Below are 23,284 nucleotides of genomic sequence, written 5' to 3' on the forward strand. Positions count from 1 at the left end.
GCTCTAGGCGCACGGTCTTCAGTAGTTGCGATACGGGGGCTCATCAGTTGGGGCTGGAGGCCCTAGAGCATGCAGGCTTCGATAGTTGTGGTGCATGGGCTGAGGTGCTCAGCAGCACGTGGAATCTTCCCAGACCAGGGATTGAACCCAGGTTTCCTGCACTGACAGGCAGATTCTTATTCACTTGGGCCACCAGGAAAGTCCCAGATGGCCATGTTTTAGTGCCTTTAAGACAAAAAGCAAAATGTATACTGGTTTGTAGCTGGTATTGGATGATATGAATAAGTCAGAAATAAATATTAAGCTGTTTTTCAAAATGGATTTTGTGAAAATGATAATAAGCTTTAGGGATCGTTTTTATCTTTTTCCTTATCTGGTTCACTGTAAAATGTATTTGAAGTTTCATCTTTGTGTCAGACAGTATTGTGGACCATACCCCACAGGGTGGCTCGAAAAGCTATACTGTGTGTGAAAGCCTATGGGGGAGAGGGGGATTTGGTGTTGACAACACCCGGCATGTGAGGAGGGGATGATGATGAAGCGGTTCTCCGTCAGGGCTGAACTGCCCCCGTGGGAGCTTTTGTATCTGAGCGGTGTGTCCACGGTAGCCAAGGTGTCTAGCTCGAAAGGGGACCCTTGTGAGAGGGGAGGAAGACACTGGTGGATGATGCTGGGGTGGTTGGGGTGCACTGGCCCGGCCTCAGCAGAGGGTGACCGCTGCTCACTGAGCTGGTTCTTCCCTCTTACTTGCCGCTGCTCCTTCCTGGTGGCCTGGCTTCAGACTCCCTGAGGTGGTGCCAACAGTCACTTTAAAGTCAAAATCAAGGGGTTCCATGCTGTCAGCTTCTGGCCATCCTAGAGGCTTTAACATTCAACATAAACTGCTCAGTGTGTGTGCCCTTGATTCATGGGTGGGAGTAGGGCTAGGGCATTTAGAAATCAATTTTTAGAGATAGGATTAATGGGCAACTTTGCTTTGAGAAAGTAGTCTTCAGAATGGGTGGTTCTCCATTTCCCTCAGCGCCCCCTGCCCCGGAATGTTTCATCTTGTTGTTTGTTTGAGACATTGAGGGGGGCGCAGTGTTGATAAGATAGTTGCCCCTAGATACTGAGATGAGATGACAGAAATGGCATCGGGCATGTGTGAAAGTGAAGGGAGCAAATGGACTTTCCCGGACCAGTCCCCAGCATCCCGAGAGGGCGGGTGAAGTGTCAGCATGTGCTTCTCACACAGCTGAATTGATTAGATTGTCACCCAAAGGGCCACCCAACACAGGGGAATCAAGGTTTAAAAAATGTCTCTGAAGAAGTCAGATCTTACCTGCTGCATGAGAATCTGCAATCCTTCAGTTACAGACATGGCTTTGCCTCTGTCCTTCCCTCTTACTTAGGCTCATCAGGTTCCACTCTAGTTACGCAGGTGTGTGTAACTGAGACTTAACCAGTGTCCAGTTATGTACGCGTGTGTAAGGATAGTGTCCAGTTATGCAGGTGTGTGAGACTTAACCATTACACTGAATTGAGCACTGTTTTCTTAGCCGTCTGAGGCTGTTTTTAGCTGTTACCTTTGGAATGTTTGACCCCCTTGCTTTGCCTTTGAACCTTCTCTCAGGACTGGGATCCCAGCTCCCTGCTGAGGGGCACACGGGACTCTCACCGGCACAGCTCAGGCTCTGCCGGGTGCCCCGGGCCCTGAGCGGAGCTGTGCTCACTGTCCCCAGGCACGCAGCCCCCTGGCCTCGTCCCTTTGTGTGATCCATGCATCCACATTCTCTCTGCATCTGCATCGGTCCTCAAGTCCAGGCTCCGAGGCTTGTCCCAAGTCCTGAGCAGCCTGGCCGCGATGGCCGCCTGTGCCGCTGCTGAGGGCTCGCCCGCCTGCCCTGCTGGGAGCCCCCTGCTGAGCTCTTTAAATCCCAGCCCCAGCGCTGGCCGGGCACATGCAGATGCGCAGTGAGTGCTGAGCTGACGTGGCACGGTTGATTATTCTGGGGAGAGGAAAGAAAGAGCTGATGGCTCAGCCAGAGAGTTTGAGTTGGACTTGGTCTGTTCCTGGATTATTTATACTCATTGAATCTTACCCATCTCTAAACTGGAAGTAACACCGCGTACATAGTTCATTGTCAGGAAGTGTGCAAAGGTCACAGTTGGGCTTTGTCGTCAAGTTCAAATAATGGAAATGAAAAGATATTTTAGGCTATGGATCTTACATATGTATAAGTTAGTATTATTTGTAGGAAAATATACTGACTGAAATGGAATTGAGTAGAGTATCTCTCCCTCAGGACACTGGATTTTCAGGTTGCATCTGAAATACTCTGTCTGGTGGTAACTTACCCCTTATCCCGCCCTCTCAATGTGGTCCTTGCCACTGCTCCAGCCTCACATTGGGCAAGTTGCCGAGGCTGGGGGGAGTTTTAATTCGGAAAGCAGAGGTGCTATAAGTGCACATCCCATAGATACTCCCTACTCCCTTCCTCACCGGTTGAGTTTGTATTTTGCAGAACCAAAAATGGTTACATCTTTATTTTTAAGCAAGAGCTCTTGGCATTGTACAAAGCACACATCTCAGCGGACCTGCATCACCATCTGCCAGGACCAGTTTTGAAGGGGCCTCTCTCTGGTCTGAGTTTCATAGGCTCTGGTCTCAATTTCATAGGCTGTCTGTGGAGCACACCAGCGTGAGTGCCTGCAGCACTGAACAGAGGGTCAGGACTGCCCTTTCTTCTTGATGAAGGAGGTTGAAGAAATGAGGCTCAGGTTCTGCTCTGAAAAGAGTGGACCTTTATCTGTCATCTGAGGCTTTCCACAGCCTCCCAAGTTCTCTTTGCTGTGGAACATAAAAGCATAGGGCTGGCTGTCGGTGGTCAGGACCCAGCATCCAGGAGACAGTTGGGGTGTGGAAGGCAGCACATGGAGTTGTCTGAGGAGCCAGCATTGTGGAAAGAACAGGCAGGGAGTATGGTCTTGGCAGGACGCAGGACTGGCATCCTCCAGCCTCTAGAGTGGGCCACGGAGCCGAGGGCAAGGGAGATGCGGTAGATATGGCAAGGCATTAGGACCTTGCCACCCAGCCCTCCCTGTGGCTCTGGAAGATTCGCTGAGTGTGTTGGTGGTGGTGATGGGGAGGGGCTGACTCTGCCTACATATAGTTTGCTGCTGGTTACCTTAAAAGTGGAGGGCTAGACCTTCTGCACATTTTATATAGTATCCATTTCTCAGTTTTCCTTTGCATTTTGACAGCCTTCCAAAGGCACCTTTACTGAATTTACATTGTTCTTGTCTTTGCTTCTCTGTTTGCTGAAGCCAAGCTGAGATTTCCTTTTTAGAAAGATTCTTGTAACAGCTTCTGTCTTCTCCTGTTACCTTGTGAAGAGCTTCCGCTCATGGGGACTCAGATGGGCTCACCTTGCAGCTGGGACTGTCACTAGTGCAGAGGGGCCTCAGGCTCGTGGGGCCCTGGCTCCCAGGGCACGTGGAGCTCCCCTGGGGCTGGCGTTGGGCAGCGCTGCTGAGACTCGCTGCTCTTGGGACCCACTTGTCCTCCTCCTGAGCCCGTGCTGGTTGTGACACACCAGGGAGGATGGACACAGAAGTCAGGCTTGCTGCCCTCAGCTCTGCTCATGGTCAGGACTCGCCCTGCCACTTCCTTCCCTTCCGAAGATAATTTCTTGACTTTTGTATGATCTTCCTTCCTTACCCTACAGAGAAATCATGAAAGCTTAACTTCTGACTTAGAAAAATACAGCACATTTCTCTTCCAAGTTGGTGACTGTTTCTGCATCTCTTCTCTTTCTGGCATCTTGAGTCTCTTCTCCTTTGTCTCTTCTGTTAAGAGTTCAGGATTCTGATTCACGGAAGTCCAGTGGAATCCTACATAGACAACACAGCATGATGGTATAGTTTCCCCCAGGGATTTCACACGCATTATATATAACAGGACTCCAGGTATGTTCCTCCCACAAAAGAAATACTTGGGTGTAAGCTGAGCAAATGTTTTGGGGTAATTGGTTGGTGACATTTCCATATTCTTTTCTGAATAGAGATTTCAGCGTAAAATTTTGCCTTAGTTTTGGATCCAGATAAACAGAAGGGTATAAAGTGCAGCATCGCTGCCTGCATTCATTCCCTGTCCACACTGCTTGTCTCTGGAGAGGGTCCCTGTCGACAGTTTGAAGTGCATCCTTCTCAGATCTGTGCATTTCCCAGCATCGGTGTCACATGCGTGGTGTCCTGTTCCTTCTCGTGGCACCGTGTCTGGGACATCTTTCTGTGCTGTCATCTGTGACCAGCTTACTCTTTTTAATGACCAAATTGTGTGTAAATAGCTTTTTAGGAGAAGGCAATGGCACCCTACTCCAGTACTCTTGCCTGGAAAATCCCATGGACGGAGGAGCCTGGTAGGCTGCAGTTCATGGGGTTGCTAAGAGTCGGACACGACTGAGCAACTTCACTTTCACTTTTCACTTTCCTCCATTGGAGAAGGAAATGGCAACCCACTCCAGTATTCTTGCCTGGAGAATCCCAGGGATGAGGGAGCCTGGTGGGCTGCCGTCTATGGGGTCACACAGAGTCGGACACGACTGAAGCGACTTGGCAGCAGCAGCAGCAGCAGCTTTCACTTTTGCACTTTTGAGAATATGTCCGTTGGGTAAGTTCTCAAATGCAGTTGCTGAATGGAGAAGTACTGCTCGAAGTTTGCGCCCTCTCCGCTCCCCCAGCGGAGCCTGGACCCTCGGGCCTTTGGTAGACGCTTGTTTCTGCCAGGCTCTCGGGAAGCTTTAACTGGAGGGTTGAAGCGTCCGTCCTTCGTGTCTGGCCACTGTGTTTCCGTGTCTGCCTTTTCTGTCCTTTGCGGCTTGTGCACCGTGGTCTCACAGCTCTGTGTGGTGCTCTCCTTTGGAAACGCGTGAGCCTCTGTCACAGGTGTTGCACGTCTGCTGTCCTGGTTGTTTACCTTTTAGCTCATAGAACTTTATTTTCCATTCTGAAGCCTTTCACTTTATTACAGCAAATTGAACAGATTCTGAGATTATGACCTTATTTAATTTATGCTTTATTCTAGAATTTCTGTGGTTTCTTTTTTTATATTAAAATCTTTGATTCAGCTAGAATTTATTCTGATATAAATGAGGTAGGCATTCAGCTTAGCTTTCCCTCAAATGGGTAGCTAATTGCCCTACCACCATTGACTGAATAATCCTATTTTTCTTTATATTTTTGTATCTTTTAAAAATACTTTCTTTATGAGACTTCATGACTTGAAGTGTTTCAGTATTTCTTGAGGTTCTTTTCTGCTGTTTTCCTTCTCTATTGCTGAAATTTCAATTATTGACGAGGAAATGGCAACCCACTCCAGTGTTCTTGCCTGGAGAATCCCAGGGACGGGGGATCCTGGTGGGCTGCTGTCTATGGGGTCGCACAGAGTCGGACACGACTGAAGCAACTTAGCCGCCACCGCCGCACTTCAATCTCTGGCAGCAGCTCTCTCACATTACCCTTCTTCCTCTTGATAGTTGCCTTTGCTATTCGCATACGCATTTTCCATGTGAACTTTAATATTGTTTTATCCGTCACACTTCCTGTAAAACTCTTGTTGTTAAGGTAAATAGTAGTTTTAGAAAGCGATGTACAAACTGAAGACCACCTTCCCCCACTGGGGTCCTCCTGCCTGTGCTCAGATCGTTTTATTTTCTTGGTGGCTTTCTCCAGCCATGGTAATCACGCTAGCTTGCATGGAATTTGCTGGTCTTTGGGGGTAGATTAGAGTGAGGATCTGTTTGTATTAGATGGAGGAGGCCTGTGCCCTCTCCCGGGTCAGCTCGCCTTCCAGAGCTGGTGGTGGAGGGCACAGAGCCACCCTGCGTCTCCAGGGGCAGAGCTGCCCGCATCCTGCCTCCCTCCCTTCTTCCTACCGCCCTGCTGCACCCTCTGCCAAGGGCAAGAGGGAGAGGACCCCGAGAGTGGCCCCAGCAGGGATGAGTCCCTGTGCTGGGGCTGGGAGCAGGCCCCCATCTGGAAGGCGGGCTACCTGCTGCCCCAGCTTTGCTGCCTGTGAACGGACTCAGGGCTGCTGGGACCTGGAGAGCAGGAGCCTGGGTCGGTGCCTGCAGCCGCTCTCAGGCTTCTCTCAAACCTTGAGAGCCTTCTCTGGACCTCAGGCAGCTCTGAGAAGGGTTGATGTCTGGCACCAGGAGCCAACCCTTTCCAGTCTGAGGTTAGAGTTAGGAACTGCTACCCCCTCAACTGCTTCCGGCCCTTCTCAGAGCGGGAACAGAAGCCAGTCTTCGCTGCTTTGAAGAAGCATTTATGCTCCTGCTGCTGCAAAGTTGCTTCAGTCATGTTCGACTCTGTGCGACCCTATAGATGGCAGCCCACCAGGCTCCACCATCCCTGGGATTCTCCAGGCAAGAATACTGGAGTGGGTTGCCATTTCCTTCTCCAATATACGCTCCTCAGTTCAGTTGCTCAGTATATGCTCCTAGCTTCTACTAAAGAGTAACTCAGCATTTTAAAGCAGAAGGAATGGAATAGAATGGTTGAAAAGTCCGTGCTTGCATTTCCTGTGATGCAGAAGCAGGGCAGGTGGGAGTGCAGGCTGACCTGGGGCCTTTGCCCAGAGGATGGGGGGCTTGGGGATGCATAGGATTAACAAGTTTGTGATGCTGATAATTTGAAAGACACTGATTCATTGCCTCTCAGGAGTTGTCTGGAATTAAGCACAGGTGGGTGGCCGTGGAAGCTCTGAGCTGTCGGGGCAGAAGACACTTAGTTCTGTGCCCCCACTCCTGAGCTGAAGTTTCGCTGCCTTAGATGAATGCCCTGTGTCCCTGTCACTTCTCTCTGGTCACCCCAGAAATGCTGCCTATCCCTCTCTCCTGGTGCGCCCGCACCCCTTGTGACTCTGCCTCACTGCCTGTCCAACAACAGTCAGATGTTGTCTTCAGGCCAGACTCAAAGGACACCAAGATACCAGTCAGATGTCTTCAGGCCAGACTCAGAGGACACCCTTTCTGACTAGTGCAGCTTTTCCAGGAGTTTCCAGTTTGTTCTGTATCCCTGTTTGTCCTTTGTCCCCAGCCTCTTGTGCCTTCTCCCCGCTGGCCCGGCCTCAGCTCCCATGAGGCCTCTGGGACAACCGGCTTTGCCGGCTTTGCTGCTGCTGACCCCACAGCACCTGTCACCAGTGTTCCATTGGCACATAGGCTGCTTGATTCTTTTTCTTTAAAAGGAACAGGAACACAGAAGCTCTTTGGGGGCTAAACCCACATCTTACTGTCTCTGTATCTTCCGCAGTAACTAATAGAGCACCTAGTTTATGGGTGGTAACCATTTTTTTCCCCAAAAGATTGTTGGAGTATGAGTCTGAGAAAGTAATTTTTTAAAGCTTTTATTTTCTCTGTTGGTAGATTTCCTGAGATTACTACCCTGTGCCCAGTCTTTTCCTCCAATCATCGCTGTGATTTCATAAACTTGATTATGGGGCTATTTATTTGAGATCTGTCTGTAGATATGAGGCGAGCCACACTGCAGACTTCCTGTCAGTAGCTTTTCCCTGTCACTTCTTGTCTCCTTGCTTCCTCGGATCATACTGTTTGTGCAGAGAATTGACTGTGGTGTAGGCTTTGCTGCCAGCGAGTCTGGCCTGGAGGCACGTTGAGGTCTTTGCCAGTTTACACGTTGCAAGTCCAGCCCCAGCAGTGGATCCTCTGTTGCTCAGTTGTAGCTGGTGGGTTCAGGACAAGCCACAGCGAGCCTGTGCCTTATGGACCGAGTTGTGCACAGGAAGTGATGTCAGGATCCACCTACTGGGACCTTTAAATCCCTGGAGGGTTTGTGTGCCTGTTTTGATCTTACCTCAAAAAGGGGGATGTAGCCCTTAGGACTGTGTAGAGTGCTGTGAGAATATTTATGATATTTTACTGGAAGGCAAGAGCTTCATTTCATGGACAGAAACCCCCCTGCGAATAGGACAGTGTCCAACCAGGTGTTAAACTTTGTGATACAAACACGTTCAGAGGAGACCGTATAGATGAAGAAGGCGTTTAGTGATGGTTCTTTTGTGTGAACTGAGGGAGTTCTTTCTGGAAGAGGTGGTCTTGATGGCTGGGGAGGATGAGCCTCTGAACAACAAGAAGGAAACAGAGATAGGTTGGAAACCTGTCTCCCTGGGCCAGGTGGTGTGTGATTGCTTACCAGACCCAGTATCTAGTAGGGACTCTCAGCTGGCACGTTTGTTGAAAACTTGTCTTCCTTTGTAGCTTTAAACATATTTCATAATTTTAGGGTTTATTTCTCATAGATTTGGTATGATTCTTTTAGATGAGAACTCCTATGACACAAAAATAAAATTTTTCATATTGTGACTGTTTCTTTAAAGACAGGCTGGGCCTGCAAAGCCCAAGTGTTGGTCAAGTCTGGTGACCTTGTCCTGGTGATAAGGAACTCACATTAGTATAGTGGAGGGAGGGAGTCGTCTGTCAGCCGTCTATCAGCAGTTTCCTGAGGACAGAGCATTGGAAGGCAGGCCAGAGTGTGGGGTTTTTAGTTTTTTTCCTCTTTTTGTTGTGTGTCTGGAGTGGTGGTTCTTAGGCAGGGAGGTTTGACCCTGCGAGGATTTGGGATATCTGGAAGCCTGTGGGGCTGTCCTCTCAGGGGGTACGGTGGGATGCTGCTGTGGGCATCCAGGGATTGGAGGCCAGGGTGCAGTTAAATGTGCTCTAAGGCACAGGACACCCTCCCACACAGAAGGAGCCCCCAAATGTCAGAAGTGCCGAGATCGGAGAACTTCATCTAGTATAGTGGTTTATTTTCTCTTTTTCTCCTCGTGTATTTGGCACTTGTTTTAATCCTTAGGTCTCTTCCCTTATTAGTCAAAGGCAGTGCTTCCCAGAGGAGTTCACAGACACAGCCTGCAGTCACCCCATGTCCTGCTTTAACACGGGGCCTGAGCCTCCAGACTCCAGTTCTGGGGCCTGAGGTCCCCAATGTGTGTGTCTGCCAATGCCCTTGGTGATCCTCACACCTTGAGGTGGACAGCCACTCCTCAGGCTGTAGTGACGTTTCTTGTCACCAGCAGTCTTACAGTATTGTCCTAGACCCACCGGCCACTCGCCCTAACCAGAGTGTACTGGCACGCTGGGTTGGAGCCTCTGGTGCTTGTGGCCTGAGTAGGAGGCAGGCCGTTTTAGTAAAAGGCTGGAGCAGATCACCTGGAGACAAGGGGCTTAGGGCTGCAGAGGACCAGAAGGGGTGGGGCGTGGGGGGACGTTGGAGCATCAGGTCAGCGTCCCTGCCTGCTGATGCGGTTGGGGGGTGGGGGTGGAAGGGGTGGGGGAGGGGGAGTCAGGGGGTAGGGGGAGACGGGAGGTGGCCTTCTGCTGAGGGTGACAGAATAGTCTGCGTTCTGGATCCTACCCTCCTGTTTATCCACTCGGGGAGGGAGGTACCTTAAGTAAGGGTTAACACCCTCCTAGGGAAGCCACCATCAGTCTTTTGCTTCCAAGGGGGAGAAAAAAGCCGCTGCAGTCTGTGAGCAAAGGCTCGTGGCGCGTCCCCTCCCCCTCGGAGGCCTCGAGTGGGGGCGCGGTGGGCGGGGCGCTGTAATTGCATTCATGGAAATAAGCCTGGAGGACTGAGCACACTCTCGAAGTGTCCGCCTGGCGCTGGCTCCGCGGCCATCTCCAACCACGCCAGCCTTCCCCACTAGGATCGACTTCCTCCGCACCCGGGTTTCTGCTCAGCTTTTGTGTCCCCGCCTGGCTGCCGCCTCTGCCCGGGCAGTGCGGGCGCACATGCCGCGCGGGCTCCGTCCCTGCCTCCACCCGGCGCTGGCGGGGCGGCCGGGGGCTTGGGACTGGGGGGTCGCGGTGCCGGGCCACCATGGCCTCTGAAGCGGACAGCTGCCACCTGCCAGGGCGTTGACGTCGCTGCCCCAGGGCTGCCGGGATCCTGGGGCCACCGGAGAGGGGACTCGCCCCGGGTAAGAGGCCAGGCGGGGGGTGGGGGGGTGGTGCGGGTGAGCCCACCGTGTGGAGCTTCCTGTGCCGAGTGAATCCCTCTGCTATTACTATGCGCCGCTGCTGGCCTCTCCCACCCCGGAGCCAGGCAAGCCTGATGTGTGCAGCGGCTGCTTCTCTGCATATCTGTCGTGTGGTTTCGCATTCTGCTCTCTCTTCCTAGGTTTCTTTTTTCCCGTAGCTGCTGCTTATAGAGGTTTCAGCCTTCAGTGTGGTTTCTGCTAGGCCCCAGATTAAGGAATAAGCTAATAACCAATTTGTATGGTCCTGCTAGGATGAGGTTTTAAAAAGGAGGACAGAAAACAGGGGCAGAGTCTGAGAGATCACCCTCCCAACCCACCCATGGAGTTTTTATTTTACTCATTAAACACTTGGGAACCTTCCCCTGGTATGAGTAGCCCTCTTCCCAAAAATGCACATAGAAGAGGAGCTGGAGTCCCTTGTTTAATTTGCTGCCATGGGTCTGTTCCAGCTGTCCGGCTGAGGGGGAATGTTTCAGTCTGCAGAAATAGGGTTTTATAAAGGGCCAGCATGCACGTAGGTTTTAGGAAGGTGAGTAAGGTGAGAGGAAACTGAGCTATGTGCCTCGGGTCCCCACCGAGCCTCTCTTTTGGAGGGCAGGGGTGTGGTGGCACAGCTGTGCAGTGCCCAGATGGCAGCTGGCTTGGGGAGGGGGCGTGCTTGCTCTGCCTGGGAGGAAGGAGAAGGGCACGGATGACAGTGGGGTTTGTCTGCTGGGACGGGAGCTCCCAGGCTTGCCCTGAGAGTGGAGGGCTCCTTTCTCGAGAAGCCAGAGGTGGAACGTGGTTCTCCTTGTCAAGCCGGCTCCAACTCTGCTTTCAGTCCACAAGACCCTTTCAGAAACAGCCTTGGAGACAGAGATTGGTCGTGTGAGCACTGGGAAGAAACTGCTGCAGAAGTCCAGCTGGACCACGTATTACCACTGCCAGGTTTTAGAAAAAGCTTGAGGTTCTTAAATGATTGTTTTCTAGTTTTCAGCTTTTATTGAAAGCAGATGTTAACTTTATTTTCTAAACCAAACTTTTAGGATACAATTTTATGACTTTGTCTCTTTTACTACCTTGAAATTTGATCTCATTTCCCTTTGATTACAAAAATCTGTCTTCAAGTTCTCCTTTTTATTAGATAAAATGTGTCCATTCCTTCTCTAAGTAAGGTAAGATGATAAAATACTTTGCTTTCATGAGGCAGTTTATGGAGCTGTTTAATAGACACCCTCTCACTGGGAAGGGGGAGGATGCTGACATGCCCATTCCTGCTTAAGGAAACCAAGGGAGAGATGGTGGTTTTTCCCAGGTCACAAAACCACTGGTCAGTGAAGCCCCACTCAGTTGCGCCCTACCTCAACTCCTGGGCAGTGTCTCATCTCAGTTAAGGAGGCCTAAATTTTTAGGTTAGTGGTTAGATGAGATGTCTATAAGATTGATACAGGAATAAAGTTTTCCTTAAAGATGCAGACTATAGGAATAAAATCTTTAATATACTTACTTCTGGGTGGGAGACTGAGTGGTTTTTATGTGGAAAGAATTTAAGCTACAAGAGTAAATATTCACATTGGTAATTTGCTGGAAGGCGCCTTTCACCTTTGATGTTGAATGTCAGTTATGCTAGCACATGCCAATTTAATTCCTTTTGGTCCTGTTGGTGTGTCTACATTCTTTTAGTCACTTAGGCTGTAAATTGCTCGCCTGGTGGCTCAGACAGTAAAGAATCCGCCTGCAATGTGGGAGACCTGGGTTTGATCCCTGGGTTGGGAAGATCCCCTGGAGGAGGGCATGGCAACCCACTCCAGTATTCTTGCCTGGAGAATCCCCAAGGACAGAGGAGCCTGGCAGGCTACAGTCCATGGGGTTGCAAAGAGTCGGACACGACTGAGCAACTAAGCACAGCACAGGCTGTAAATTGGTGGTGAGACACTTCTTTTTACAGTGCTTTATACAAAAATCAGATCATAGCTTCTGAGAAAAAGGACTAAGCTTAGCAGAAATCAGGAATTCAGTATATTGCTATTAAAATTTTTGTTTCATTTTTAATTGTGGTGAAATATATGTAACATAAAATTTACCATTTTAAGTGTATAGTTCAGTAGCATTAAGTTCATTCATTCACATAGTTGTACAGCCATCACCATTATCCATCTCTAGAACTTTTTGTGAAACTGAAACTCTGTCCCTGTTGAATTTTGGCTCCCGGTTCTCCCCTCCCCCAGACACCCACTGTTCCACTTTCTGTCTCTGTGAACTTGGCTTCTCTGGGTACCTCATGTAAGTGGAATCGTCCGGGATTGGTCCTGTTGTGGCTGGCTTATTTCACTGAGCGTAATGTCTTCTGAGTTCCTTCATCCTGTGGCATGTGACAGGATTTCATTCCTTTTCAAGGCAGAATAATATGGTATTAAATTTTACAAAGGGTTGCTATAGTTTTGACTTACGGAGGGAAAAGGAATTGTTTCCCAAGGTTGGGAGACTTTTTGTAAAGTCGTGAGATGATCAGGTCAGCACCCAGTTGGCCATGTATGTGTCCCCAGGTTTCCGGTTTCAGTCACATCCCATTTCCTCGTCCTTCTGTGTCCTCTGGTCTGACAGCACCCTGAGGTCTGTCTCTTAAGTGTGAGGCTGGCAGCGAAGCCCCTTAGTCATTGTATCTTTGTGTTTCCCTCATCTCTGCGTTGCCTGTTGTTAAAGACCCTGTGAATTTTGGTTGTTTTCTTGCCCTGTCAAGAATATCTGACCTTGTGTATTTCTAGTGTCAAGTCAGAAATGAGAGTTTTGTGAAAGTTTGCTGACTGTTTGTGTGTCAGCCAAAGCCTGACTATTTTCTAGTATTTAGAATTTTTTCACACTGAAAGGCTCTGGGATCTCCTGGGAGACCAGGTGACTTACCCCAGGGCGGGGCAGTACAAGTGATCTGACCGGAGGATCTATTTGCACAGGCTGAGTCAGGAAGGGCCCAGTGTGTGACCAGCACTCGCCACACGGCCGGCTCTTTGATCTTTGTCTCTGGAGGCAGTGGACACAGCGCCCTCAGTCATGGGCAGCTTCCCAGATTTGTGCTCTTAAGCCCAAAAGCTGTTCGTAAATAGCTTGTGTTCCCTCTGGAGCTAGTAACAGTTTCTGGAGAGGGTACAGGAAGGTCCAGTGCTTAATTTACCTTTCTTTTTTTTAAAAAATTAAGTATAGTTGATTTATAGTGTTGTGTTAATTTCTGGAACAGTAGAGTGATTCATATATATATATATATGTGTGTGTGTATATATACATACACATTCTCTTTCATATTCTTTCCATTATGGTTTATCACAATATATTGAATATAGTTCCCTGTGCTCTGCAGTAGGACCTTGTTGCTTATGCATTCTTTGTACAATAGTTTTTGCATCTACTAATCAGCATCCTTGACCCGGCTGCTGTGGCTCCAGGCGGGAGGGTGGTTTCTGAGGCCTTGTGTGTTTTCAGTTTCATGAAGCTCCAGCCTGGAAAGGGTCTGTCCAGCCTTGCTTAGCAGGGCCCCCTGGCGCAAGCTCTGGAGGGATGGAAGCCCGTCTGCACAGTGACACCCTCCTGGGCTGCATGGGGGCCAGACCTGTCTGTCTACCCTCTCCACGTGTTGGGAAAAGGAGGGCCTTCTGACTCTTGACCTGCCTTTTAAAATGTTGTCCTGCTGTCCTGGTTTAAATTTGGACCCTTGTTACCACCAAAAGGCAGGGGCTATATATAAGAAGGATGATGCTCAATGATTATGGTGGAAAAGGTAAGGCAAATTTAAATCTAGGCAGTGGGACCCGGTATAGCTGGAGCCTCTGAGGGAGCTGTGTCTGGGCCCTAAAGCGCACCTCCAACACTTTGATGTACGTCACTCCTGGGGACCAGGCACAGAGAGCAAGCATGGTCCCTTTTGGCCTGTATTCTTGTGGAACGGAAACTGCTGTCAGTAGATGTCTCTTTTCGGTTGGACTTCACTGCAGGTCTCTGGGCACCTGCCTGTGGCCTCGGGCTGGAGAAGCTGGACCTAGCGATGCCGCCCTGAGCATTTCTACTTGCCCCCAGCCCGGAAGGAGGGCACTGTCCCTTTAAGACAGCCTCCTTTGTATGCGCTGGATGGAGCACGTTGCAGCTCTGGGTTTCTGCTGGTTAAATCTGCAGAGCAACATTTAAATAAAGAAATAAATAGAGGGTCCCCTTGTGTGGCTTTCCTATTCACAGCTGAGTACAATGGTCCCTTGTTGTTGTAGGCTCTTTAATCCCCTTCATTAGATTGGAGCCTTGCGAGGGAATGGTGAGGGGCTGCTGCTGGAATGGTCCCCGTGCTGGAAGCAGGACACCTTGTAAATTAACCTTTGCAGGCATGAATTCCCGAGGCCTCCCAGCCTCTGCTCTGTGTCCTTTCTGTGCAGGCCGCTGCCTCCCTAGCTGCCATTCTTTTCAGAAGGAGAGGGCTTAGCTGCCTCCCTGGCACAGAAGTGTGGCTGCAGCACGTGGCAGTCGGGGGAGGGAGGAGTTGTTTGTTGCTCTGCCATCTGGCCCATCAGCAGATATTTTACAGTTTAACCCCAGTGGCCACACAGGAGAGCCCGGGCCTGGGCAGAGAGATGCCTTTGCCAGGTGCCCCTGCCACTTCCTCAGAATCTCGGGGTGGATGTGGTGGGTTCTGAGTACTAGCTGTTCCTGTCCTGGTGGTGGCTTGCAGGGTCCTGGAGATGCCAGCCAGGATCCTCGGGACCCCTCTCTCCTTCAGCTCTCCAGCCGTGGTTTTGATTCTTCATGCTGTTAAATGAAATTAAGCATTTTGTCTGTGAATTTTTTTTTCCTCATGAGCAATATGAGAATGAAGGCTTGAGTTTAACATTGGTGTTGCATTGATAAGTTTAATCAAAGGAAAATACATTTGTTAAAATGTTGGATTTTTTTTTCTCATCTGAGAACAAAATTCCACTAGAAAAATGAGATCTAAATCTGCTTTTTTTTTTGTGTAAGTTCTTAGGTGATTTATTGACCCATAAAGGAAGCAGTGTTGTGATTTGAGGGGGACTAAATGTAGAATGGAGAAGTGATTTAGAAATCACGGGCTTAATGTCAGGAGACTGCTTCACAGTAACTGTGAATGAACGTCTTGCTGGTTCTAACTGCACAGAGGTCCATCTGACTACCAGGACATAGGAGGCCTATCTTTCTCATAACCGTAGATTAACATTTTTATTTTTCATTAAAGAGAAAAAATCCAGTTGTACCTAGCTGTATTTTTTTAAAGCAGATATTCAGGAGCTTATGTTCCCCATCTCTCTCCATTCCCAGACACACCCTTCCCAGAAGCAATCACTCAGAATTAACTTTTTCTGACTTTTGATCTTCTGGTAGGTGCTGCCAGGTCTGTATTAATATTCTTGTCCTGCTGATTATTTTATCAAAGACTCTCTCCTGATTTCCTTCACTCACAGCATTCTTTTTCCTCACTCTCTCCCTGTCTGATAGTTTATCACAGATGTTTGGTCGCTTAATTTTCATCTTTGAGATTTTCACACACACATTCACAACCTTGATTTCTGTCTGTGGTCTTTCTTGAGTGCCTCCTGCCCCTTTGTAGGAGGAAACGCAGGGACCCTGCTTGCCCTTCGTGTGCCCCCTGCCCTCCTCCAGCCCTCTCGCCTCTGTCCACTCTTTCCCCACTCAACAAGTTGACAGCTGATTACATACAACTTTTGTTGTGGAGCCTGGATGAGCCTCTGTGTGTGCTCCACTAGCTCCGCTCAAGACCAGAGTGCACGCTGATCATCTCTCCTGGGAGCTGCTCCCAGCACCAAGGTCATGCCTCTCCGTCCGTGCCTCCCCTTGGCCTGTGGCTTGCACCCTGATGCCCTCTCTCCTCTGTTTCTCCTGTTTCCAGCTGCCTTGTTATTCTGCTGAGAGGAGACCCAGCGATGCCTTCTTCCATTGTAAATGCTCCAGCTCTTTCCTATTTATTCTCTCGTGACCTTCCAGAAAAACTGTCCTGTGTGAAGGCTAACCCAGAATAGCTGAGTGCTTAGATTCTGAAAAGAAAGCCACCACTGAGAGTTTCCAGTTTGGAACAATAAAATTTGACTTCTTAGGGTACCCAGCAGCCTTGAGATACAAATTTTTCTTATCGTGGTTCTGCTTTAAATGCACCTTGTTATGGGGACTGTAGTCCTGCCTCTGATTGGGGTGAGACTCATTGGTGATCTGATGAGGCCATCTCTGGTTCACAGTCAAAGCCTGGTTGTTCATTCCCCTGTGGAATAGCTGTTAAAGAGATGAACTATTACCTCAGATTCTCAAAACCATGTTATATTGGAATGAGTCTTTGTCTTTTCGAACCTCAAAAAATTAGTTTCTTAAAGGGAACTTCTCATCTTCATGGACTAGAAATTTTTCTGGTTTGTTAAGTCCAGAAAAAGCAGAATAAACTCCCTTTAGGCTTGCTTTCTCTAGAATGGGGTGTGAATCAGTAGAATTTGTGTTGTTTCTCAGAGTGGTTTTTGCTCAGACTAGATCTAAGCTGTTTTTAGTTAACTTTCTCCTGAAGTAGCTGTTGGAATGTTCACCCTGGCTTCCCAGAGACACAGTTGAAGCCTCATGTGGAAGGCCTGGGCTTCATTTAGGTGGTCTGTTAGGATCTCTAGGTGGCTGTGTCTTCCAGCCTTTAGTGTACTGGGAGTACACTAAACACACTGGGAGTGTGTTTCAAACTGCAGTGCATTTATTAGGCTATGAAATCAATTTCATGGGCTAAAGCTACTGTTAGGAAAACTAAAACAGTAGGAAATGTCAATGGATTTCACATGATGAGAGTATTGTTTTCTTATTGTTGTGTTTGGGGCAGATTGGGTTGTGAAGTCAAATGCGTTTCGCAATTGTGGGTCTTGAAGTTTGAAAGACGCTTTTCTATGAAAGGGTGGATTTCATTTCTGTGACTAGGAATGAAAGAGGAGGACCATTAATCAGGCCCCAGCCATTTCCATCCCAGAGGCTGGGGGGCTCAGGCCCCTGGTTAACCACTCCAAGGGTGGAAACTGGATTAAAAGGGAGAAGTCAGCTGAGACTCTGATATAGCTAACTAACCTGTGCCGAGACTTAATCGTGGTGGTCTCTTGTTTCTACCCTCTTCCGCTGTCTTACATGATTTGTATGAAACATTCGGGGAGAAGAACTGCTCTCTGAGTGCAGTAGGTTCAGTTTCAGCAGCACGGCTGGTGAGTCGTGCACCCTGACCTCACTCTCACCCAGCAGAAATGTCACACGAGCCACAAGGGCAGTGTTCCTCTCTAGCAGCCTCTGCGAGCGCAATTAAAACACTGTATTTTGTGTACCAAGTTATTTCAACGTGTCATCAATATAAAATAGTATTAAAGAAATACGTTACTTTTTTGTACAGTCTGGTGTGTCTTTTACATACACCGCACATCTCAAACTAGGCTAGTCACATTTCAAGTGCTTACTACCCACACGTGGCCTGTGACCACCTCGTCACATGGAGCAGTTCTCTCTTAGGCGCCTACTCGAAAGATGGATGCCCACAGTAATTGTTCTGATGATAAGAGCTCGTTCTAAAACATTATTCAAAAATGTTCAAAAAAGCAGAGAGAAAAGTCCCCATAACCCCATCCCCAGAGTTAAGCATTGTTTCAATTTGGGGATGTATCCTTCTAGATTTTTTTCTCTGTACATACTAGCCTCCCCGCTCCAGAAGTGGCACAAGACTGTCATTCACATTGCTTTGCAATTGCCTCCCCCTCCCTGCTAGGGTCCTATACATCGTCGCGTGTCAGAGTGGATTCAGTGAGGGAGCAGAGACCCGGAGAGATTGGTTAACCAGGGGCCTGAGCCCCCCAGCCTGTGGGATGGACATTGCTGGGGCCTGATTAATGGTCCTCCTCTTTCATTCTTAGCCAACTTCATCTCACCACAGGCAGCCTTTTCTCGTGTGTGTGTGTGACAGCTGTTCCTTTATCAGAGCTTTTCTCTGTGATCCGTGGTCCTTTCTAACTTTGGTCAACCTGATGGTGAATGGGAGCCAGAGTCTCCCCAGCAGTCGGTCATTTCCGACACAGGCTTCTTGCCTTTTCTGTGGTATCTTTGTCCTTTTGTGGTCTGAATTGTATTTATTTTTGGTAAGGTAAAAGCTTTCTTAGTAACCTTTCCCTCCTTTTTTGTAGTTCCCAGTGACCTAACTGCAGAGGAGCGCCAGGAGCTGGAGAACATTCGGCGAAGAAAGCAGGAGCTGCTGGCCGACATCCAGGTAGGAGCTGGGCAGCACCTTGACCAGGCGTCCTCTCATGACTAGCCTTCTGACTTGCTCTCACCACAGTTCGGACTAGGTGCCGGAATTGACAACCAGCTTTGCTCAACAAAGGAGAAGGGAACCTCAAAGTGGGGGGTGCTCTGTGAGCTGCACCCAGCTGGTCAGCTGTCAGGCTAGAGTGACCCCAGGTCTCCTGACTGACTTGAACCCAGGCTTCAGGCTAAGCAGACCCACGTCCACATCCTGGTGGCCATTTTCTGGCAGGGCAATTCTAGAGAGAGAATTTTGGTTCTTTGAACTTTAGTTTCTTCTTCTGTAAGATAGGAGTGAAAACATCTCTTGATAGGTTGTCATTAGTTGGATTATTTTAGGCCTTGGGGAAGCCATTTCTTTTAGAATTCACTGTAAAACATTTGGAAGCCCAAGGGCAGGGAAGGGAGGGGGCACACCTTGTAACCCCAAGCTGCAGCATGTCGAGGAAATACTGGGTCTGCTCCAGTGCTGGTGTGAGTGTACTTTGCTGTTACCTAGTTCTTTGAATCCTACCTCACTGGTAAATGCTGGAAAAGCATAGCAGTTCTTCAGTCAAAGCCAGTGAACTCTGTTCACTGTGCAGACCTGCTTAGAAGGGGCAGGAGGTGGAAGGCATAGCCAGGAGTGGTTCTCTTTGCCGGCCACTTGGTGGCAGTGTTGACCCAGTACAGGCACTGCTGGCTGGGCAGCTGGGTGCCTGGGGGACTGGTTTGTCCTGGTTTGTCCCCCCTCAGTGAGCTGCAGATGCGCTGCGGCAGACTGTCCTGCGGCAGACTGTCCAGGCAGCCCTTTTCCAGGGAAATACGCAGTTTACGTAGTGCATATGGTTATAAACTTCTTCCTAGGCGGTAAATTCCTTGAGGTCAGGGTGTTATCTTTTTCTTCTTTGTATTCCCTAGAATGATTACAGTCTGGTAGGAACTCAAGAAACATTTGTTGAACAGACGAATTTTCCAAAAATTTTTAGGTTTTGGGGGGTGTTGTCTTTATTTTGTTTGCTCTGTTTTACTTTTTGATCAGAGCGAGTTACTGGAGATTTTGGTGGTTTCTTCCTCCGGGTGATTCTGGATTGTGTATTTTGCAGAGGCTGAAGGATGAGATAGCAGAAGTAGCTAATGAAATTGAAAACCTGGGGTCCACAGAAGAGAGGTGAGTCTGTCCTTTTGCGGGTGGTTTTGTGGCTGTGGCATCGCCAGGTGCCAGCCTGGAATTGTGCCCCTGTCGCGCATTTAAGGAGAAAGTGCGTCTTCTGCCTTCTTTTCTGAGCAAGCACATATGTAGCCATGCTCTCTGCCTTCCGCGCAGGGACTCCTGAATGTGAAGGCTTTTGATGTTTTTGGAAAGGCTGAACTGGAGAACTTGGCAGGTCCCCCAAAATCTTAAACTGCCTTTAAATTGTTGTGTGAACTATTTCTTCTCTTCTCTTATCCACTGGGTTCCTATTTTAGAGTTTCCATTTTTTGCTTTGGGTAAAGGAAAAGCTTAACGGATGCTGCTGATGCAGCTCCAGAGGGCTGGAGGCCCAGTTGTGTCTAGGCATCACTGCAGGCTTGCTTGTGCCTCCCTAACACTTAAGAGAACATAGAAGTGAGATTACAGCACAAAGTGCCAAGGCGTGTCTGCTGGTTCTTTTTTTCCTTTAACTACATGAAATGTTAGTTGCTTTGAGAGTTTAATTTTCAATGGGGTTCCCAGACCATTTCTAACTGCTTAATGTCGTAAATGGGCTGTTTCTAATTCACTGCATGTCTGTATTTTTCTAAGCCTAAGTCTCCCCGTCTAGCTTCAGGAGACCGTTGGATTTTGTTATTTTAAACTTGTGTGCACAGGGCCATATGGATTAGTGAAGCTGCATGTCCAGCAGAAACCAGCCAGCTTATCATGTCCAGTCTCTGCTTTGCCAGTTCTGAATTACAGTTTTCTTACTTGCCATTAAAAAAAGAAAAAAATTTTTGCTGCTTCAAAGAAATGGACAAGTTGGTGTTTGTCAGAATTTACCATTTCTGCTCTTACAAAGGGTACTCTTAAAAGAAATGAATAGGGACTTCCCTGGTGGTCCAGGGGCCGAGACTCTGCACTCCCAATGCAGTGGGCCTGGGTTTGATCCCTGGTCAGGGAACTAGAGACCCGGGTTCGATCCCTGGGTGGGGAAGATCCTCTGGAGAAGGAAATGGTAACCCACTCCAGTACTCTTGCCTGGAAAATCCCATAGACAGAGGAGCCTGGTAGGCTACAGTCCATGGGGTCACAAAGAGTCGGACACGACTGAGCGACTTCACCTCACCTCACCTCAGGGAACTAGATCCCACATGCCACAACTGAAGATCCTGTGTGCTGCAACCAAGACTCAGTTCAGTTCAGTTCAGTCGCTCAGTCACGTCTGACTCTTGGTGACCCCATGAATAGCAGCACGCCAGGCCTCCCTGTCCATCACCAACTCCCGGAATTCACTCAAACTCAGGACCATCAAGTCGATGATGCCATCCAGCCATCTCATCCTCTGTTGTCCCCTTTTCCTCCTGCCCCCAATCCCTCCCAGCATCAGAGTCTTTTCCAATGAGTCAACTCTTTGCATGAGGTGGCCAAAGTACTGGAGTTTCAGCTTTAGCATCATTCCTTCCAAAGAAATCCCAGGGCTGATCTCCTTCAGAATGGACTGGTTGGATCTCCTTGCAGTCCAAGGGACTCTCAAGAGTCTTCTCCAACACCACAGTTCAAAAGCATCAATTCTTCGGCGCTCAGCTTTCTTCACAGTCCAACTCTCACATCCATACATGACCACTGGAAAAACCATAGCCTTGACTAGACGGACCTCTGTTGGCAAAGTAATGTCTCTGCTTTTCAACATGCTATCTAGGTTGGTCATAACTTTTCTTCCAAGGAGTAAGCATCTTTTAATTTCATGGCTGCAGTCACCATCTGCAGTGATTTTGGAGCCCCCAAAAATAAAGTCTGACACTGTTTACACTGTTTCCCCATCTATTTCCCATGAAGTGATGGGACCAGATGCCATGATCTTCGTTTTCTGAATGTTGAGCTTTTTAAGCCAACCTTTTCACTCTCCTTTTTTACTTTCATCAAGAGGCCTTTTAGTTCCTCTTCACTTTCTGCCATAAGGGTGGTGTCATCTGCATATCTGAGGTTATTGATATTTCTCCCGGCAATCTTGATTCCAGCTTGTGCTTCCTCCAGCCCAGCATTTCTCATGATGTACTCTGCAAATAAGTTAAATAAGCAGGGTGACAATATACAACCTTAACGTACTCCTTTTCCTATTTGGAACCAGTCTGTTGTTCCATGTCCAGTTCTGACTGTTGCTTCCTGACCTTCATATAGGTTTCTCAAGAGGCAGGTCAGGTGGTCTGGTATTCCCATCTCTTTCAGAATTTTCCACAGAAGGCTTTGGCATAGTCAATAAAGCAGAAATAGATGTTTTTCTGGAACTCTATTGCTTTTTCGATGATCCAGTGGATGTTGGCAATTTGATCTCTGGTTCCTCTGCCTTTTCTAAAACCAGCTTGAACGTCTGGCAACCAAAACTCAGCGCAGCCAAATAAATTTTTCAAAAAGGAAATGAATAGGCAGGCTACAGATAAGGGGAAAATACCTGCATTACCTGTATTTGAAAAAAGACTTGTATCTGGAATCTGTATAGAAAGTGAGTGAAGTGAAGTGAAGTCGCTCAGTCATGTCCAACTCTTTGCGACCCCATGAACTATAGGCCTACCAGGCTCCCCCGTCCATGGGATTTTCCAGGCAAGGGTACTGGAGTGGGTTGCCATTACTTGTATCTGGAATCTATATAGAAAGAACACATAAAACTCACTAATAAAAAGACAACTTGACTAAAAAGCAGGCACAAAAACCCCACGAACGCTTTTACATGTATAACAGACACGTGAAAAATGCTCAGTATCATGAGTCATGAGGAGATGCCACTTTGCACCCACTAGGATGGCCAGAGTTAAATAGACAGGTGGTGCCTTGTGTTGCAGAGAGCTGGTGAGAACAAGCGGTGTAAACATTGGGGAAAACCAACTGGCAGTTCCTCCTTATGTTGACCGTATACCCCTGCTGTGCCCAGCAGTTCACCTCCCAGGTATTTACTCAGGTAAAGGAGAACATGCCCACATGCATGAGGGCATCTATAGCGTTCTTATTTAAAATAGCCCAAAACTGGAATCAGCTTTAATGTCCCCCAGCAGATGAACGGATGAACAGATGAGTTCATGAGCTATTAACTTACATAGTTAATACGTAACTATGACAGTGCTCTACAACTGGATTATGGTGATAGTTGCCCAACTCAGTAAACTTATTAAACATTGTTCAGATGTGCACTCAAAAGGGGTATGTTATATGACATGTAAATTAAACCTCAATAAAGTTTCAAAAATGACATGAAAAAAAAAGAAACCCACTGTAGTAGAAGAAACAAAGGAGCCTAGGACCAGGGTCAGGATTTCAGTTGACCTTCCATAGTTAGACCCAAGTGTGCCTGAACTTTACTGAATAAATCTCAGACATCACTGCACTTCACTGACACATGTGGGAGTTATGTCAGTCTTTCAGAAATTCCCGATTACCCAGAGTACTGAAGTGGCTGTGATGGTTGTTTTACAGGAAGAACATGCAGAGGAACAAACAGGTAGCCATGGGCAGGAAAAAATTCAACATGGATCCTAAAAAAGTAAGTGACAAAAGCCAGCAGCCAGAGCCTGCAGTCTGTAAAGTGGCAGTTTCCACATTGTCAGCTGCAACCTGGGGCATTTGAGACAGCCTCCCTTCCCTTTTGTAGAGTGCAGCTCATGTCACAAGCCCTGCCTCCTGCGGAACATAGGAAGTACTTACTGGACACTTACTCTGTGTCCAGAGCACCCACACCCATTCTCCTGTGCCCCCACCTCCTTTCTGGATGTTCCTGGGGTCTGAAGCACTGTTGGTGTCGTCGCTGT

General features: G+C 48.3%; 1 protein-coding gene across 5 annotated transcripts in view; it reads left to right on the top strand.

Moving 5' to 3' along the window:
- The window catches only part of CYTH1 (cytohesin 1), a 79,778-nt gene that overhangs the window by 38,819 nt on the left and 17,675 nt on the right, over window positions 1–23,284 (top strand). For 2 of the 5 annotated variants that reach the window (XM_027518296.1, XM_027518295.1), the window contains exons 2-4: window positions 18,211–18,293; window positions 19,414–19,478; window positions 22,953–23,019. In XM_027518296.1, the coding sequence (XP_027374097.1) occupies window positions 18,211–18,293; window positions 19,414–19,478; window positions 22,953–23,019 (215 nt within the window). Of the gene's footprint in view, window positions 1–9,597; window positions 9,983–10,758; window positions 10,970–18,210; window positions 18,294–19,413; window positions 19,479–22,952; window positions 23,020–23,284 lie in introns of those variants that run through there. The other 3 variants (XM_027518297.1, XM_027518298.1, XM_027518299.1) reach the window with 3 other exon arrangements.

The sequence above is a fragment of the Bos indicus x Bos taurus genome, chromosome 19 (genome assembly GCF_003369695.1).
Source record: "Bos indicus x Bos taurus breed Angus x Brahman F1 hybrid chromosome 19, Bos_hybrid_MaternalHap_v2.0, whole genome shotgun sequence".
Lineage (NCBI taxonomy): Eukaryota > Metazoa > Chordata > Mammalia > Artiodactyla > Bovidae > Bos > Bos indicus x Bos taurus.